This window comes from Centruroides vittatus, unplaced genomic scaffold, assembly GCF_030686945.1.
Source record: "Centruroides vittatus isolate TY-2023 unplaced genomic scaffold, ASM3068694v2 contig_784, whole genome shotgun sequence".
Classification (NCBI taxonomy): Eukaryota; Metazoa; Arthropoda; class Arachnida; order Scorpiones; family Buthidae; genus Centruroides; species Centruroides vittatus.
The window spans coordinates 135639-156082 of record NW_027122505.1 but is presented as its reverse complement, the minus strand read 5'-3'; the positions used below and the strand labels follow the sequence as shown (position 1 = coordinate 156082).

The 20444-nt window shown below is 29.2% G+C and overlaps 1 protein-coding gene across 1 annotated transcript in view; it reads right to left on the bottom strand.

Annotated features, from left to right (window-relative positions):
• Window positions 1–20336, bottom strand: part of Uba1 (ubiquitin-like activating enzyme 1) — a 77164-nt gene extending 56828 nt beyond the window's left edge. Inside the window, exon 1 of the mRNA XM_067277930.1 lies at window positions 20037–20336. Within this exon, the coding sequence (XP_067134031.1) occupies window positions 20037–20138 (102 nt within the window). The 5' untranslated portion in view covers window positions 20139–20336. The remainder of the gene's footprint in view (window positions 1–20036) is intronic.
• Window positions 20337–20444: the final 108 nt, after the last annotated feature.

Sequence of the window (20444 nt, the reverse complement as noted above, 5' to 3'; positions counted from 1 at the left end):
CAAACTTGTGACCAACTATCAGTCTTTTATCCATTTAGCCATTGATGGCCTACACACACAAGCCAGTATTAATTATCAGAGCCCAGACCTAGCTTCCGTTCTGGTTACAAGTTCAAAAATTTTTTAATGAAATTATTTAAATTGTAAATGTTTTTTTAACTATTAACTTTAGTATAAAGGAATGTTTTAAAGTTAGACAAAACAACTATGATGGGAAAATAAATTTAATAATACAAAATTTGCAAATTAAAATTTTCCTTTAAATATTTTTTGGTGACCATTACTTAAAGTTTGTCCTTAACTGAAATTTTTGAGCCTTAAAATCATTCTGAAGTCATTGTCAAACTTTGTTTTTTTGGATGTCAGTCAGTCAGTGTGCGCACTAAATTTATTTTTAGTTATAAAAATCATTTATGGCACTAATTTCAATTTTATTTCTATTGATCAACATATTGTATCAAGTTTATAATTGTATTTGCTATCTTATGACAATAACACTCTTAAATTAATATTTTAGATTAAAAGAATGCTTTATGTTAACTTATCAGTTTAGTGTTTCATGTAAAATTAAATAGTCTTACCATACAATTATACATATGATTAATTTTAATTTCCAAACTCTATAATAATAATAATTGCAATAATTTGAAGAAATTTTGGGTCCTAAAAATATTCTTCACCCCATTTTGTAAGTTGTACCACATTACTTCTTGCTGCCTGCAAGCAGCTACATTTGGTCAATCACTGTCAGAATAATAATTAACAAGGTAGCCAAGGAGGCAAATTCCATGACTTTCCAGGTAAGTAGGAACCCCCAATAGAAATAAATCCACATTAATTATTTATTAAAAAGTTTATTTATTACTGGCTAAAGATTGACTTTAGCCCACTACCCCAAATGTGGCAAGGGAACTTCAGAAATTTAAATTTTAGACATAGCCAAATTGTTCTTAAGTAGGAGAGCATATATATATATATGTTAAATTTAACTGTTGTCATCCAACTTCTACTAACATTATTGGTTAAGACAATACAGTGGATTCAGTTATCACTTAGTTGCTGCTGCTAATGTTTCAAAGTTATGTATATGCACGGGAGGGGCGCGCGGGGGTGTCGGCACCCGCGCGCGCTAACGGGTGTCTGGTGAAAAAAATCAAAATTTTTTTTCGCGATTTTTTCGGGGTTTTTGACGTTAAGTGGGATTGTGTTTCTGATGTATTAATCAACAATACTACTTAAAATATATCTGTTTTATTTATTTATAACGAAAACGAAAAAGTATTACGTTTCGCGAATTTTTCAGGAAAAAAATCGTCAACTTCAAAAGTCTATTTTTCAAACTGTAAACAAGTCTGTTGCTATCTAATCGTTGAATCGTATTCCCGTATGTGTTTTTTAACTGTTCCAAACATTAAATGCTTTGTCACTAACCCCGGGCCAAAAATATTTCAGTATTTTCAAAAGTACACCCCCTGAAACTCTACAGCAACTAGAGATAAAAAGGCGAATTATTGCCAGATAACATCGATAGTTAACTTCTTTTACACTGTAATTGGTCACTTTCTTTGTCTGTTATTACATCCACCAGTAAAAACAATTGTCGGTAAAATTCCCGCGAAATGCCACGCCCCCGCAGACTACCACTTTGACTTATGTAAACAGTCGCTATAAAATCGCTTGTTTTAATCGTTTTTTTTACTTCTAATTTGGTTACGAGAAATTTTCTGGCATTATTCAGACAAATAAACTTGTTTTCAGGACCATTTAGCAATAAATATTTCCAAAAACGCCATTTTTCAAACTTTCAATGCTAAGTCTATGGGACACTTTTTTCCGTTTATTGGCCTTAAAAATCTTATTTACACGCCTTCTATGGTCTTATTCGTCATTTGTATTATGACTGATTCGATATCAAGCAATGATCGTTTTTTCAGTACACTAACTCGGGTCCACCCCCTCCAATGGTCGCGCTAAAAAAACTTCCGCCGTTAGGCGCGCGGGGTGCAGGTGCACCCCATGCATTTTGCTGTGTTTCTTTTGTAAAAAGTTTTTTTTTCCTGGAATTTTTAACATTTTCAGTGCAATCTTCAGTACTTTGAAGGAAGGTACTGAGGGGCCAAATTGTTCTTAAGTAGGAGAGCATATATATATATATGTTAAATTTAACTGTTGTCATCCAACTTCTACTAACATTATTGGTTAAGACAATACAGTGGATTCAGTTATCACTTAGTTGCTGCTGCTAATGTTTCAAAGTTATGTATATGCATTATAATTAGAGTTGTTAATAATCAAATTTTTGATATTTACCCAATTGAATTTTTCTAATACTCTGTGAACTCAATTTAACTGAGCAAGTTAAATAAGTACATACATACTAAAATAAATCAAAGTGAAAAGAAAAATATACTAAATTTTAAGAAATGAAACTTCAAACTTTTAATTTTGACTGAGTTTCAAAGTTACTTTTCTTAGGTACTTTATTTCAACTACAATAAATTAACAAAATTGTTCTCATTTGCCCTGTACTGCAGATTTTTATTTTAAAAAGGAAGAATTCAAAAAAAAAAAAAAAAATATTCAAGATTAGTCTATTTTTTTTCTTGTTATAAATTAAACCAGAGAAGCTGAAGAGTCAGATGCAGTGGCAAATAAAAGGAAACAACATTGAACAAATAAATTTTAATTCGTTTTTTTGTGCCAAACTTCTGAATGTTTTAAAATATTTATGATGGAAAATATGTATTGCAGATTGATAAACAAAATCATCATGCAAGTGTTAATGTCTACAATTATTCAAATATTTTTTAATGTTAGAATTAACTCCCCTTTGAGTACTTCTGGATCCATCACTATACGTATGGCACAATATTGGAAGTATTCATAGAATTTGAATTTATCATAATAATAATATTCAACATCTCTAATATCTAATACTTTCTAGTACTTGAGTATTTGCCCATCTCTAGTTATAATTTCCAGTTTAGAGTTTAACATCTACAAACCAATATCCATTAATGGATTTGGAAGATTTCATATTTCCAAAACCTTATTTTTCCATTGGAACATTAACCTAATACAAAACATATAACATTATTTTTATCTTCAATGCAAAAGATCATGTTAATACCACAAATTAACAACAAAGTTCTGGCTGACACTAATACTTAAAGCAATGTAAAGAAACGTTAAAAATATGGATGTAAAATCTGAATTTTAAAATGATTGTCTGTTCCATGTGTTGTGTTCTGAAATATTTGCTAATAATAATATGAAAAACCACTCAGAAGGCATTTTTTCATATTCTGGATATTTAATTTTTAAAAACCATTTAAGAATTTTTCCAATGCTGCTTAAAGTCAAGGAATATGCAAAATAGTGTTTTACATACTACAAAATATTGATATTGAAAGCATATTACGGCATTTCCTACACAACACATCACGCTGCAAGATTTTACGTAAACTGACTCTTACATTAACATACGTCAGAAGCACCCAGCAACCAAATGCTTCAGACTGTCATGGAAAACAAAATTTATTATGACAGCTATAAACAGACAAAATCCATAACATACCAGACATGTTCATTAACAAACAAAACCACATACATCTTAGGCATAGCTGTACCAAATATCCACAAAACAAAATACAAACACAATTTACATTCAAGAATTTAGACAGCAGGACAAGACACTACTTCTTTGTACTCTAATTCAGTGTTCAACCTTTTCACACCTGTGGATTGGCAAAAATAGGAATATCTTGCAAACTGCAAGCGGCTACACTACTACAGAAAGCAGTCCAACTATAATTGCTCTCATTAATGCACATGCATTGCTTACATTAATTACTTATATTGTTAAAATACACAAGGATATGTTGTTGTTTACCCAAATTTCGGAATATACCACAAATAGCAGAAGTTTAGGACAATGTTTAATTACATTATTTTTTCCCCCCTATATTTTAAGTTGTCTTAAATAGGTTAAAACTGAGGTTATGGTATATATGTATGATTCCTTTCTTTAATTGGAATTTAAATGAAAGATTATAATCAGGTTTTTAGGCTAAAGAACAGTAATTAGGGCAGAAAATTCCTCATATTAAACCACATTTAAGAAATTCTACAACCTTAAGACAAATAAAAACTACTGTAGATATTTTATTAATCCTAACTCTCACTGTAATTAAATAGGGCTATTATTATGCTATAATTAATAAAAACTAAGCAATTTGTAAGCTAATTATTAATTATAGTATAACAACAGCCCAATTAATTACAGCGAGAATTTGGATTAGTATCAATACATCAGACTTCGGATGTTGATATATATTTTATTTAAGATTATTGTTCTAACATTACAATTTTTAGTGTGTTATCAGTCTACAAAATTTTTCACATACCATCGCTGGTCTGTGGACCAAAGATTGAAGAACACAGCTTTAATTGGTTTGTTTGCTGTCATGTGAACTTAATGAATGCATTTAATAACTTTAATACCTAGCACAAGTTCTTGGGAATGAGAATTTTTTGAAGTAGAATAGTTCTTAATTCTTGCATTTGAATATTTCTGTCTTTAATTGGAATCACTGAATTAATTTACATAAATTTATTACTAGGCTTGATGCATGTAAAAGTAATTTTACTATAAACAAGTAAAACTGTAAAACCATATTTGGGACAAGACTATGTCTGGAGACTCACTAGTAATTGGGATCACTTTGACGCCTTAAGGCGGGTCTCATTCTCCAATTTTTGGGATTGCTGGTTTTGAGCGTGATCTTTCAAACTTCGCCAGCCTCAGACACGAGGTCATCCACGAGGCATTTTCGGTAAAATTAACCTATCCAATTTCGAAATTTCTCTCCGTTGCGTGTTGCCCAGAGTTGAATTTTTGTCCATGCCTAACGAAAATTTCCCGTTTTTGAAAAAAATTAATCGTTGCTATCGTATCATCCGAAATTTATTTTTTTATTTTGCACAAACAATATATATATATTAATAAATGTAAAACAAAAACAAATTATATTTCAGAAGTAAGTTTTAATATAAAATTATAACAACTAGCACCATCTGCTTTGAAAAATGTTTGATGCTGAGACAAGATATCTTGGGTCAATTGGTCAAGGTCAGCACGTGGCAACCAGAGATATATGGGGTATAACACAAGACAGGTAAATGAGTTTTTTTTTCAAAGATTTGTTCGTCAAAATTCGATTTCTCATTTCAAATTTCCCAACGCATGCATTTATCAAAATTTGATTTCACAACATTTGCATTTCCAACTTCCCAACAAGTGTGAGATTTGCACATGCATTATGCATGTGCAAATCTTGCACTACTGTCTGTCTGTAGTGTGTGTCACCATTTTGAATTTTATTTTGACTCTGTTCTTGGTCCCCTGGATACCTACGAGTCTGGTTTTTTTTATGTGCGCATGATTTGGGCACCTAATACTCTATGCCAAATTGCAACTTCTGTCATGTACTCCTTCATACCTGTAAGACGGTAACACAGCAGGCAGTACGATTTTATAAACAAGACAGTCTTGTAAAAAATGGCCATAGCTGTGTAATGTTTTCTGATATAGTTTAAGAAAATATTAAAACCTGTTCAAAGTGAATCTTTCATAAACTGAAGGAAAAAATCTGGTATGGTGCAATTCCAGTTTATTAGTACAGCAAAGCCTGTGTAAACTAAAATATATTACTTACAGAAATCCTAGAACTTTTTGTTATTATAAAATTTAAGTTTTATCTGTGAAATGAAATTATTCACCAAGTTATTTAACTATTCACAGAAACCTTTTCTAGGATCAAAAAAAAGTTTTGTTACTAATAACAGGTGTCCAGAAAGAGACCTGTACAAAGTATCTCACTCTAGCTACCAGCCAATAATTTTTATTGTGAAGGAGAAAAAAAATTTCTAAAAATCAACAATAAATACTAAACCACACAATTGCCATAATTAATCAGGCTATTGTTTAGCTAAGTATTAATACATTGGGCTTTGGTGTGTGTGTGTGCACACACACACACACACACCAAAGCCCAATGTATAGACTGCCGAGATAGACTGTGTGTACACACACACACACCACAAGTCGTATACTTCCGCAGATAAAACGACCTTCAGATAAGACGAGGTATAAATTTTCATCAAAGTTTTATAGTTTTAGCATATATCTGTCCTATAAGACGACCCCAAACTATCAACGGCCTATGAATTTAGTTTAGATCAGTAATCATCATCTGAATAATAATACTGTATAGTGTATATGGAATTATGTCCTATTTGTAATTTTTCAAATGAACAAATTTATTTTCTTGCATCTGGCAGCACTGCCTTGCGATTGTTGCAAGCATTCGCACTGATTCGGCATTTGGGAAATGATCTTGAATATTCACAAAAACATCATATGGGCTATTCTATTTTGTGTACATACCCTACTCCCTACTAGTAAATAATTACGGTTTGTCCGTTATTTATAATGGTTTTTTTATATAAATTTCAATCGAATTTTTTGTATCTGTCCTATAAGACAACCCCGGATTTTCGGGGCCTTTTTTTATGTTTCAACTATTGTCTTATTCGCCAAGATATACAGTATATATATATATACACACACACAGGATAAAATACTTTTAAAAAATATACACCATTTTAAGACAAAAAAAATTGTGCCTTTAATGACTTCAAAATATACTTTTTATACTTTAAATGTAATATTTTTCATCCTGCAATAAATGAAACGTGCCATCACGGAACTTAAAAATATATAGACAATGTAAATTTAAAACACATTTTACAATAATTTTTAATTGTGCTATACATGCTATAATTTAAGTACATGAGATGTTGTCGAATGTTCTAGAATCTGTTTCTTTCAAAATGAAAACAAAAGATAATGTCTTATGCCTAGAATTAAGAACTATTGCACAAATAAAACATTAGGAAAAGTTAACTGTTACCCATTTTGCAAATCAAGAATTTCAAAACAGACTATGTACAGAAAATTATTGCAAAAGTTCTCCGATGAGTTCATTTTGGATGACTAATCTTACTTTACATTCACACACATTACAATCAACGGCAATTGGTGGACTTCATACCAGTGATATCATCTGTACACCTGCCAACAAAATTTTCCAAGTAAAAAGATTTGAGGACAACATTTTGGATTGTATTGCAATATGACAGAAAGGACGCAGTCAAGTCCTAATCAGAAAATCAAGTTTTGCTATCAATGCTCAGTGACATTTAAATACATAAGATAAGATCAAGTAAAAAGATGTCACTTTATACCTGACATTTGAAAGAACTTTCTCAAGCACAATGTCTTCTGGCAAGATTAAGCAAGTCCCCATATGCCAAAGCCATAATAGATTGTGTGTGACAAGAAAACCACCTTCATCAAAAATGACAATCCTGAGTGGCAGAAAATTAGGCCAATTGAGGAATTTTAGGCAAGTCAAGGTAAATGTTTACAAAAAGGGGTGAAAGGAAAAATTAAAGATCAACTGATCAATTGCATAAAATATTGTTGAAAAACAAACTAGTCTTTTACAGAAACTTGCATTGTACACCTGAAGTCAAATAAACTGGATTGGACAACAAGTCTTTTAGAATTACAAAAAAATAGAAGCTAATAAAAAGCTTCATTTTTCAAATGATTTTTATCCTAAAAAGAAAATTATTAACTAAAACTAAATCACACAAACTTGTGAGAACTTTTTCCTGACATTCATTATAACAAAACAAGCAACTAAAATTAGAAATGATAAGATTTGTAAATGAAGCAATAAAGATAAGATTAAAAATTAACGTATTAAATATAATATTTTAAAATAAATAAATGAAAAATGCTGAATGTTAAAGTTATTCATTGTAATTTTGTGCAGGTAACTCACTGGTTGCATGTTTTAACTGCACTTCCTTTCAAACTGCTTTTTTATGTGATTAGCATATAACTCATCCAACCCTATTTTAAATTCTAATTAAGGAACTCGTATAGCTTTAAATTTGCCTAAGTCATTGTTTTTAGAAAATTTGTGTGCCACAACACATTCTTCAGGAAAAACAATGGCAAAAATCAAAAATGAATGGAAGAGAACTTGACAGCAAGATACAGATATCTTGTCAAGTTCTCTTCTATTCCATTTCTTTACATTCAAATTTGATATAATTGATGATATTAGACATTTGAATTTGTATCTAACTGATACACAATTTCTTTTAATTATTCCCTAATGAAGTCATTTCAAAGAACTTTGATAATTAACACACAATGGAAACAGCAATGAGTTTGTAGATTGAAAAAAAGAAAAAACATACCCCTAACTTGACAGTGCAATATTCTCATTTTGTTTACAAATTACAGCATTACTTTCACCATTACATTTTGTTAGAAAAATTGCAGATGAAATTAAGTGTCTTATAATTGTGTTTAACATGGTAGTGTAGAAATTGTTTTATTACTTTGAAGTTTTATATAAATGTCACTATTATTAAATAACTAAAATACAGTAATTAAATTTCAAAATTATTAATTTTAATGACAATCTTTTTGATAAACAGGAAATCAAGCATAAAAATAATTCACTGTATCACCCATCTTATTTTAATAATATCTGCTATGGTTCTCACAACTGTTGATCTCATTATTCTCATTTTGTGAAATGGCAAGAACCAGCTTCTCACAAGTCTCCAATAGTCCTTAAGAAGTGCTAAAAAATACTCATTTAAAAACAAAAATAATTGAAGTCCTTAAAAGTGCTTCATTTTCTCAATAGAAACTCACCTGAAAGACATTCGTGGAGAAATTTTTCTGTATGAAAATCACAGCTGACCAATTGAAAACCAGATAACAGAATAGCTTATGGTCATGACTAACTTTATTGTATGAAAGATTAAATTTATGATTAATATTTGAAGTGTAGTTGATTTTAAAATCATTTGAAATAATTCTGTAAATTTAATTCCATATTTCTGAAACATTTTGCCAATTATCAAAAAATTTCCAAATTTTTTCCAAATGTTTCATTCTGTATTGTTTTAAGAATTTTAATTTATGAAATATGACTTACGAAACTAAAGTTTTTTTTTGTATTTAAATATTTTCAAAGCGTGATACAACATAAACAAATTGCTTTGTAATAAAAATGAGGACAAGAATTTGATTGATTTGTAAAAAAAAAAAATTATTTGATGCACTAAAATTACAAAAATTAAAAATTTTTCAAATGTTTGTTTATATACAGTGATACGTCGTACTTTAAACAACTGAACTTTCACTTCAGTGTTTGAAGTTAAACTGTGAGCATAGTGAATAAATGTGGTTGCTTAAACACCATCTGTTGTGTGCCAAAGTCTTCTCTTGCTCATATTATGCATATATTTTTAGTGCTTTGTTTTTTTGCATTATTTTTGATGTCTGGTTATATATATTATGTGTTATTTATAAATTTTAACAGTTTTTTTCCTGCTATTTCTCTTCATTGACAGCTTTTGGGATTCCTGTATGTTTTGTGTCCTTTAATTCAAAATTTCCTGAACAGAACTTTTTAAACCATATTTGTTATGTTTGAAGTTTAGATGCATCTTCCCACAAATGAGTTTTTTTTGTATGGCATTGTATTCTTTCTGAAACTCAAAGCATATGCCTGATATGCTTTTTATTCAAATAAATTTCCTCTTAATTTTATTCAAACCAAATGAAGTAAAAAGCCTAAAATAAGCTCCTAAAAGAAAAATATACTCTCACATTAGCAACAGTGTTAAATTTCACAACTATTATAATTAAAATCGCACATCTATGTTAAGTAACCATAGCTGTTAAAACTACTCAAACTTTGTTCAACCCAATAAAACTTATTAGCCATTATGTCCAAGAAGTGTGCGCAGGCAACAAAGTCTAAGAGGATGATTATAACAACAACAACAGTCCAGGTGAAAAAGGAACTTTTCATGAAACTTGAAAAGTGGTATGCATCTAATGGGGAAAAATTTATTTGGATCTCAAATGAGTCAGAGTTCAAACTGCCTCCTGGAATAAATTAAACTTGAAGCACAAGGAACCACTGCAGTTAACTTTCAAAATTAAGTGTTTATGGATTAAGAAAAAAAAAATTCTTTTGCATTTCCAAATTGTTTAAAATTGAAGTTTTGAAACTAACATGTCATTAAATAATAAACAATAGTTACTCTAAATACTATCTTTGATTTAATTTTAGTTTATTAATATAGTTTAGTGTAATCATATTTCCTTGAATTTTTAGAAATGGAAACATTTATTAAATACAAGTAATAACTAAGCCATCATTTAGAAGCAACTTATAAATAATAGCCTGCTTCACAAATATTATTATTATATACAGGATGGATGATTTTAATTGATTCAATAGAATAACTAAAAATAAATATCCATTCATCACAAAATAAAAAGACTTGAAGGAGCCATAAGATGGAACCGCTGGTTTCTTCCTAGATGGTGTTACAATTGATAAAAATGGAGTCAACTTCATTTGGCATTTTCTTAATTCTAATTCTATACCAAAAAACACTTATCTAACATTCTTTTGAAAAAATGCACTTATCAGAAGGTACGAGCATTTGGAAGTTTCATGCAACTGCCGCATGCATAAATGTGTAGATATCTGAAGTTCACCAAAAAAGAGAAATGCTAAAAAAAGTCATTAAGAAGTTATTATTTGGAATCCTTTTCCAAATAATGAATTTATACAAAAACTAGGGCTGTTGCATGTTAATTCCCCAAAGTTTGTAATAAAAGAGAGACTGGCAGAATCAAACTCAATCATTTCTTAATTAGAAATATTATAATGACAAGTCTTAATGAGTAAGTGTGGGTGAGTATATAAATGAATCTACTGATTCAATGTAGTTCTATACTTTATGCATTATTAGTTGCATCGTGACAAATATACTAAATTTATACAAACACTTGTCTTGGCAAGAAATGACTTTCAATATACAAATCATTTCTAGATCACATAAAATAACATGAATGCTGACAGTAACATTAATTTACTAATTACCTATTTACAAGATGTTTTCAGGAACAAGATATGATTTTATCCATTTTTTCTTACAGTTGAATTTTGAGCCTTGTTCTAAAATAATCACCTTTGTTCCTGAAACAACACTGAAGTTCTACAAAACCAACACTTCTAGACAAAATGTGTGTTGATTAGATTATTCTGGCAAAGGAACTATTACAAAGTAAAAAACTTTGATAAAGCAGATATAACAAATATATATCTTCTTACACTGTATAAAGAAATTATACAGTGCAAGCAAGAAAGTAAAATAGATCAAAAATTTTTTTTTAATTTAGAAAAATTTTGCTTTTTAACTCTGCCTGTGGACACTATTCCACGCCTGTCATGAATGGTCATATCCAAAATGGGCAGTCAAATAGTGAAGATCATGGACCAACATCTTGAACAAACCATCTCCTGAAAAATGTCCTCGGTTACTCACCACATTCAATCATGTGTTTCCAGTGCGCTAGCTAAAATAGTTAAGGTGTCATCTGATCTTGCCAATTTGAGAGAGAAAGTTAAGATTCTAAAGCAGGGATGGGCAACCTTTTTCTATGTAAGGGCCGCATTTTAAGACTTTTGAACTGATGCGGGCCGCATACAAGAGAAAGAGAAAAAAATGTTGGTAAATCAGAATTATTTATTCGTATATAATTATAAATTAGCATAGGTATACTTAATTTAGCTTCTGGAACTGATGTAAATGTAATATATTGGAAATATTTGGTTAAATATTCGTCACTGCTAGTTTTAAATTAGTTTCGATGTGCCTGTTAGCTGGTTTCTTGTTTTAATTTTTACTAAATTCATTGCGGGAAAAACTATTCACATACATAAGTCGTAAAAATAACGTTTGAATTTTGTTGCATACTTTCTTAAGCTGGGAAATTGATATATTTATTCACATTTTATGCGTCGCGGGCCGCAAAATACATGAATGTGGGCCGCATGCGGCCCGAAGGCCACAGGTTGCCCATCCCTGTTCTAAAGTACATTATAATGACAGTACTGACGAAACAAACTCCACAAGGTCCAATTTCAACCTCAAACTGTAATTTAGAATGTTTTGTTTTTGTAAATATTGATCAGTAATCACTTGTATGTTTCTTCTCAAACTAAGAGGAGGGATAAAATACAGCAGCTCATTGTATGAAATTCTCATATATTGAGTACTCAAATTGGAGTCATACTGCTTTGAATTTATATTTAAAAAGCCTACTGCATTTTTAAGACATGTTTAGCTTTATTAAGCTTAACAACAAGGATCATTTTTATGTTCTTTATTACACTTAGTTTTAGTGAAATAATTTTGATTTCATTTAAAACAAAACATTGTGCACTGACTACACTATCCCAATATAAAAATCACAACATACTTTTATTGTGGAATTAATAAAAAAAAAAAGGTAGTTTGGACAAAGAGATTTCTGCTTTGCTAAAATTAGGAGATTTAAAATTTAAAAACTTGAATAGTAACAAAAATTAAAAAATTAGATAAATATGTTAATATTTACAGTATACAATTACACAATACTTACATATTAAAAAAACTATTTCCAAACTTACATATTTTATTAAGAAATGTTTTTGAAAACAGCACGTACATTAAAAATATTTTAAATATTTTTAAAAGTTAGCTCTAGGAAAAACCAATCTATTAGGCAACAGAACTTTTAAATCTTTTAAATTAAAGAAAATTTAATTTGTTTTAAATATGCCTGTATTTTATAAATGATTTTCTAAAAATATACATGATAAATTCTAATTATAACCAAAGTCTGGCAAAATCCAAACATTTGTGATTTTGAAAAAGTAATAGACCTAAACAGTAAGCAGTTTTCTGCCAATTTTTTTTTTGTTTAGATGTCTTTTTCTATAAAAGTTAATTTCTGCATAACTTGTATAAAAATTCACACATGTATTCATATAATATAGATATAAAGAACAGTATTATATTTACTCGATTGCTTCAAATGATTCTATTTTAGATTGCATTACAAAGATGGGCAATAAGTTCTTCCATCAAAGTAATAAACAACTTATTGGTTTAAGTTTATAAATATGAATTAAATGTTGCCTACTAACTTTATTAAGTTAGTTGTAAATAGTTTTTAAATAAGATTTAACACAACTTGAAAAAGATAAAAGACAGCAGTATGGAAAATGTAGACATGAAAATGCAATTTCTGTATTATTTAACAACAAAAATTTAATATAAGTTAATTTTTGTAAACTTGTTGAAAGAGCATTTTGTTTTGGACAAGAAATGATAAAGACTAAAGCTAAGTATCCACATAATTTCACTGCACCAAGTCAGCATATAATCTCATGATTTTTACATATCTTATTGCTGATATCCACTATGCTTCACTCACACTATCTGGTAGAAAGGATAAGTCACATCAATAACAATGATGCAATTATCTTGGTATATTACTAAGATAATTGCATCTATACAAAATAACCTTTAGTGTTAAAGTTATTGCTTAGTGTGGGTGTAGCAACTTTTGGAATGATTGGTTTGTCTTTGAAGACAAACAACTTGTTTGACAGTAAATTCAACTATTTGCATTGAAATTAGCAAGCTGAATTTACTGTCCCAACTCTCAATTTTTTTGAATTGGAATTGTGCCAGTATTATGTTAAACATACCAGAATCTATGGTTTCAAGATGATAGGTCAACAGCTCACACCAGAAACAAATTCAAGGACCGGCAGAGTTGAAGCAGAACACAAAAATTGACAGCAATTCCCCAAAATGTTACATAAAGCCATGCGTAGTTTTAGGATTGCAAGAACGCATAGACAATAGATGCTACCTCATGGATACACTACTCAAAAAGTGATTATCCATGTTAAATGTTTTGAGATTAAATGCAGGATGATTATAATTTAGCATAATTACATAACTTGACTGTTTTAAATTAAATAATATACAAGTTAATCTGCAAGCAATTTAATTATTATTCAACTAAATTTGGGCTCTTTAAACATCTTTTGCCTTCACACAGCTTTGACAAAAAAACCCATACCAATTAGGAACACTACCAAACTAAAATCTTTATTATATAATTTTTAATTGAAATAGTGTTATAAGATATAACATTTCATAAAAATATCCTAAGCACAAAATGGACTAGACAGCTAAGATATATTTCCTTTTAAAAGTAACATCAAGAAACTAAAATCAACAGAACAGATTGCTACCTGAATTGCATAAACCTCCATTACTGGAATTTCACCTTTAGTAGGCAACAATAACTTAGTTTGTTTATAGTTAAAAATTACAGGAAGAGTAATTCTCTCATTTATATATTCTAACATTTTTGACTTTCAAATATTTCAAATAAGACTGCCAATGCACTTTGAGTTTATTTGTAAACCAATTATAAATTTATTAACAAAAAATTATATTAAGCCATTTATATACATACACACACTAAAATTGATAAAAATAGCACCCAGAGAAACCAATTATTCAAATTATTGTCTCAATAAATAAATTGAGCTTTAAAATATAAACAGGATGCACACTATCTTTTATATCCTAATCATAGAATTAAAAAAAATCTAAACGACAAGGTGAATTAGGTTTCGGCTAATGTTTATCTTGTCATATGATCCCAATTTCCAAGAATGTTATCAACAATACAAAATATACACTTTAAGATTCCATATAAATATTGACAAGAAATATTAAATTTAAAAACAAATTTTATACATGTTGAAACAGTTTACAGAAAAATCCTCAAATCTATCTTATCAGATAAATATCAAGAACAAAAAATGGCATTTGGATAAACATCTGCTTCACAACAGAAACAACAAGCAATGTATATATGAGGATAAAAACAACAAAAATTTTATAATTACAAAATATCTAATTAATAAGGTTCCTAAGATTCACCTTAGGAATATCACCTTCCTCTGTATTCTCAGTTGAGATGTTACTAAGGAATCAAGATTAAAATTTTTCATTTAGCAATTATAATGGAAAAACAAGCTATGATAAGCTATGTAACAAGAATGTTGAAAACTTCAATAATATAAAAGACATATCTACCTAATCCAAGACAACATTGTAATGTAACTAAATAAGATTTTATATCTTTATTTTATGCATAAAATTAGTTTATTTTAATACAAGAAAGATTATTAACTGCATTAAAAACTTCGTTCTTTTTATCTAGGATCTTTTGATGTTTTATGTGGTAGTTTTTATTTAGGCCTAAATTTTAGCAGTAAATTTATAGTTTTTAGCCAGTTTTGATTATGGTTTTTGAAAACAAAGCATAAATTAATGGCTTAAAATATCAGTGTTTTACTAATGCTATAACCAGAAAGCATGTTATACCCTATTCACACTGTACATTTTAAGCCAGCTTAAGGTATGAAATATGAACGGAACTGACTTAACGTTAAACCGGTTTAACTACAGACAACCGGCTCAGCTTAAAATCGCTTTCCTTTGAGAAAGCGATTTTAAGCAAAGAAACTTAAGCAAAGAGCTTAAGATTTTAAGCAACTTAAGCAAAGAAGCTTAAGTTGCTTCGAGCTTTCCACGAGGTCCGCCACAAGTTCAAAAATAATGGCAGAAGCAGATGTGCAGGTACAAATGTTCGAACAAACGATACTCTTCTCTGTTAGCATGTATATGCTGCTTCAGTACAAGAAGTTTAAATGATAATATAAATTTCTTGTTTACGAAAAAAAAAATATATATATATATAAATTTCTGTCAAAAATCCATTCTTATCACAGTTCTATCGCTAAAGTGATATAAACATTGAGAGAATCGTGCTGCCAATGACAACGACATCACTGATAATAGATGTTAATAATTCCTAACTGATGTCTTATGCATTTTAAATAAGTTATTTATAATTTAAATTACTAAATATAAATTAATTTATGATGATTTACAAAAAATAAGCAAAAGTTTGATTTTATTTAAAATGTAATATTGAGTATACCCACTTGAGGGCTAAGCGAATAATTCGCTTTAATTACCTAGTGTGAACAAGTAGTTAATCTTGTTTTTGACAATGCGACTTAACTTAATTCTGCTTAAATCTTAATCCCACTTAAAATGTACAGTGTGAATAGGGTATTATAATTAAATTTAACATTACATAAAAATTATATAAATATTTTAACTTTTTAATAGACATTATATTCCAAATATTTCTGTACTATTTAAGAAGTACAGTAATACCCCGAACTTACGCGATAGGTGAGACCGAGCGATAACTGCATAAGTCAAATTCGCGTAAGTCGGGGTATAACTTCGCATATAAATACATACAATTTATTTTTAATTGGGGTCAGAGACTGAAGAAAACAATAATTTAGAAAAAAATGTTTAATAAAATATTAGATAATACATATGTATAACAAATTATACTATTAAAATCGTAAAATCGAAGTTATTTTGTTATAGAAGGCTTCCTAAAATCTAACAAATTCGTCTGACGGCTCAAAGATTTTTTCTCCCGCAAAATTTCCTCGTAGCATGCTAATAATTTTTTTATTTCTCGTTTTGTAGAAGAAATGCGCTCTTCGTTGGAGTCTATATTTTCTGAAATTTGTAACCTCTTTTTAATTAAACTGAGGCCTTCTGTCAAGTTTCCAACTATCATTCGATCATCTGATTGAACTGGGTCTAAAGGATCAAGTTTTGCCAATTCACAAATTTTCATTTTTGTATCAAAGTCTTTGGAATGTAAAGTTAACATTATTAAAGATAAAGTTTTTCTTTTCTTGTTTGATGCAGAAGAATCAGTTCTACTTCGTTTGGATGACATAGTAGTCTCAAGTCTCCGTAGATATAACAAACACAGAAATAAATAAGACAAAATAAATTGTAGCTATGCGTTGATTCTGTGCGAACACGTCCGAACATGTAAGCTGAACAATAATTGGGGATGGGGGAATGAGTAATCAAGGGTTGCGTGGTGCTCAAACAAAAGACGAATCGTCGAGATTTGAAAATCGCGTAACTCCGGGTTCACGTAAGTCGGGGTAGTGTAGTTGAGGTATTACTGTATGTTTCCTTAAATATGAAAAATTAGTGCATAGAAATTTTTTTTATCTTTAATGTTTTGATTTGAAATTTTATATTAAAAATGCACAGTGTTTCAAATTATGCATATGTAGGCATAACCTGACAAAGTTATAAAAAGCAAAGTTTGAATGTTTTGATTAGCTTTGAAGTCCACATGAAATGAAAATCAATCCATGTAATCTAGTAACAGGTAATGCTACAGTAATTTTATCAAATATCTCAGATAATTATATTGTTTTGATTGATAAACAAAATTTTTTTTAATTAAAAATGCAGGAAAGCCATTCTATTATAATTCAAACTGCATTATTATAAACTATTAGAATGTTTATCCAATAAATCAGATATTAAAAAAGGAACAGGAATTTAGTATATCAATCATTCAGAAATTACATTTAAACTTAACTGAAAATGAAATATTCTTGGATGTAAAGAATTTTTAATAGGAAAGTAGAACTTTTACATTAACAGAATACAGATAGAATTCAATTGATAGTCATCTCATCCATTTATATTAATGCAGAAAAAATGCAAAAGAACACCTGACTTTTAATTACCCATTACAAATCAATAGTTAAAAAAAAATATATTCAATTTTAAAATTCTAAACATTGCACTATTTTTAAAACACTCCATTATTTTATCTTCTTAGTCTTGTATACAGAAAAGTTAACTAAAAAACTTTAACACATTTGTACAGACTTTAAAAGCAAAACCGTCATTTAGAAGTATAGAATTAAAAAACTACCTGCTGGAAAAAAATTGAACATATCAAAAATTTTCAGTGTCAAACTAACCAACCAGCAATTAAAAAAAGTTGTCTGCATTCCAAGCAGAATGAGTTCTTTAAATGTTTTTTTGGTCACAAGCAAAGTAAATTTTTCCAAATTTAACTTAAAATACAAAGCAAACAAATTTCTAAGAAAATTTTTAATAGTATATATCACAGAAAAAAAGACTCAAACATTTTAGATCAAAATTCACAATGCATTCCAAATATTAGTATGATAACTTAATTTGTAATAATTTCAGTCCGACACAAAAATTCAAAAGGTCTTTGGGTAAAGTTGTCTATCACATCAGCAGCAGTATCATCTCAATAGGAAACAAACATGACAATTTATTGATTTCAAATTAAAAGCACAATATAAAAAACCTCCAATTATTATTGAATTCAATTCTAAAGCTTACTTATGTAATATGGATAATTTGGGGTATAACACCACACCAATCAATCATTGTATAAAGCTAAAAATTTAATATAATTAAATGCAATTATTAAACAATTACTTTTCTTTCCACATGGTAACACAAAAATTTTCTAAAAAATTTATATGAACACAATTACACTGATTTTTTAAAACTCACATTTCAAAATTACTTAGCAGTAACTAAAATAAAGTTCTTTGTTATATAATAAAACTGTTTTAAAAATTGAATGTGTTGTATTTACACTTAAAAGACATTATTAGTAAGAATGCATTACAAAAATTTAATTTTAATATAACAATATATTGTATTGTAAATATTTAAAAAATCCTTTGTTTAAATCAGCAGTTCTCAACCTTTCCAAGACTACGGAATACCATTTGTGTACTTTTTATTACATTGAGCATTAGCAACAATACATTCAAACACTGATAAGCAATTCCAGTTTTACTATTCTTGAGAAACAATGAAGCAATAAACTAAAACTTTAATATATTGAATAAAATAGAGACATGGAATTGTCTACGAATATAGCAATGACAATAAATTTAAACAAAACTTTAAAATCTTTTCTTTCGTGGAACACTCTAGGTAGGTTGGCCGAACACCCGTGTTCCACGCAACACCGGTTAAGAACCACCGATTTAAATCAGCAGTCAGCAACCAGCAGTCCAAGAGAAAATTTGGGTGGTCCATGGAGAAATTTGGCCGTCGATCAACTCAAGGTTACCCGAAGTATTATGAAAGAAATACAAAATGCCTAGTTGCTTTTTCTCACTCACTCGTCGGGGATTTTTTATTCGAATCTAAAACCAAATACAAAGTGACCATCATCGGTAAATAACGAACAACAAACAATATTGCAAGTGCGATCGTTGTGATCGGCAGAAAAGTGCTAAGAATCCACAAACTTATTTCAAACAAGCAGCAACGAACTTTAGGTCTGCATTAATTTGTTATAATTAAACAAGCGAGTTTCATATTAATATAGTAAAATCAAACTTTTACAATCATTATTCTACAGATTCCCCGTATTGTTTAAAATTCATGATAGCGGTCCACAGGATTCAAAATTGCGAGTTTAGCAGTCTGCCAGATTAGAAAGGTCGCAGACAGTCGGTTTAAATAACAGAATAAGCACACTTTTTTTTTTTAATATCATATCATTTGAATCAAAACGGGATAAAACGAAATCCAACGCCCATAATTTTATATACGTCCAAGCTGCATAAAGAACACAGAAACTTGATATTTTCAACATAAAAATCTAAGAATTATTTTTGTTGAAGAGTAAATCTTCCATGCGTTTACTCAAATTCAATTTCCCGTAAGAACCTCCAACCGCTTGCTCTCCATCCCAATAACACAAGCTATTACATATCACACATACCATTGAATTACACAATAAAAATTACTTCAGCTATTATACATATATATATTAAAAATAATTAAAATTAATAATTTGATATAAAAATTAATTTTGTAAACAGGATAAAAATGTTGATAATAATTAAACCTGTATGAGTGTAATTTAATCATTAAATAGACAATTTCATCAACCTTGATTAGACAATGGAAGAAGTGGAATGTTTGACTTTACACTGAAAATAATGCAATTTCTTTATAGAAAAGGTAAAAGGTGATGGATGTAAAATATAATGGGAAACTATTTAAATGAAATTATAACGAATAAAACTTACTGAGCAGTTGTCAGAAAGCGAGTTGCTCGAATTACGAGCGTCGTATCTTCGCTTTTTGGATGGAGGGCTCAGGTTCCGGTCACAACTTCCCACACTAGACATCTAATTGAAGACTAAACAGCGCTTTTAACAGTACGTCTTGTCTGACATATCATCAACAACTATAAATTTATAAGTTAGACGATTCAAATTGAACAATTTGCGGATCAGAATTCGAGATACGATACGCCTAACAACTCCACGAACAACCACTCAAAATGGCGACTGCGAACAAATTAGAACGCTGGGAAGACGTGTGAGAGAAAGGGATACCAAGAATAAAAAAAAAACAAAAAAAATTTTTTTATTATTATTACTTTACCTTTATTATTATATAATTTCCTCTAGAAATAAAAACTATTTACTTAA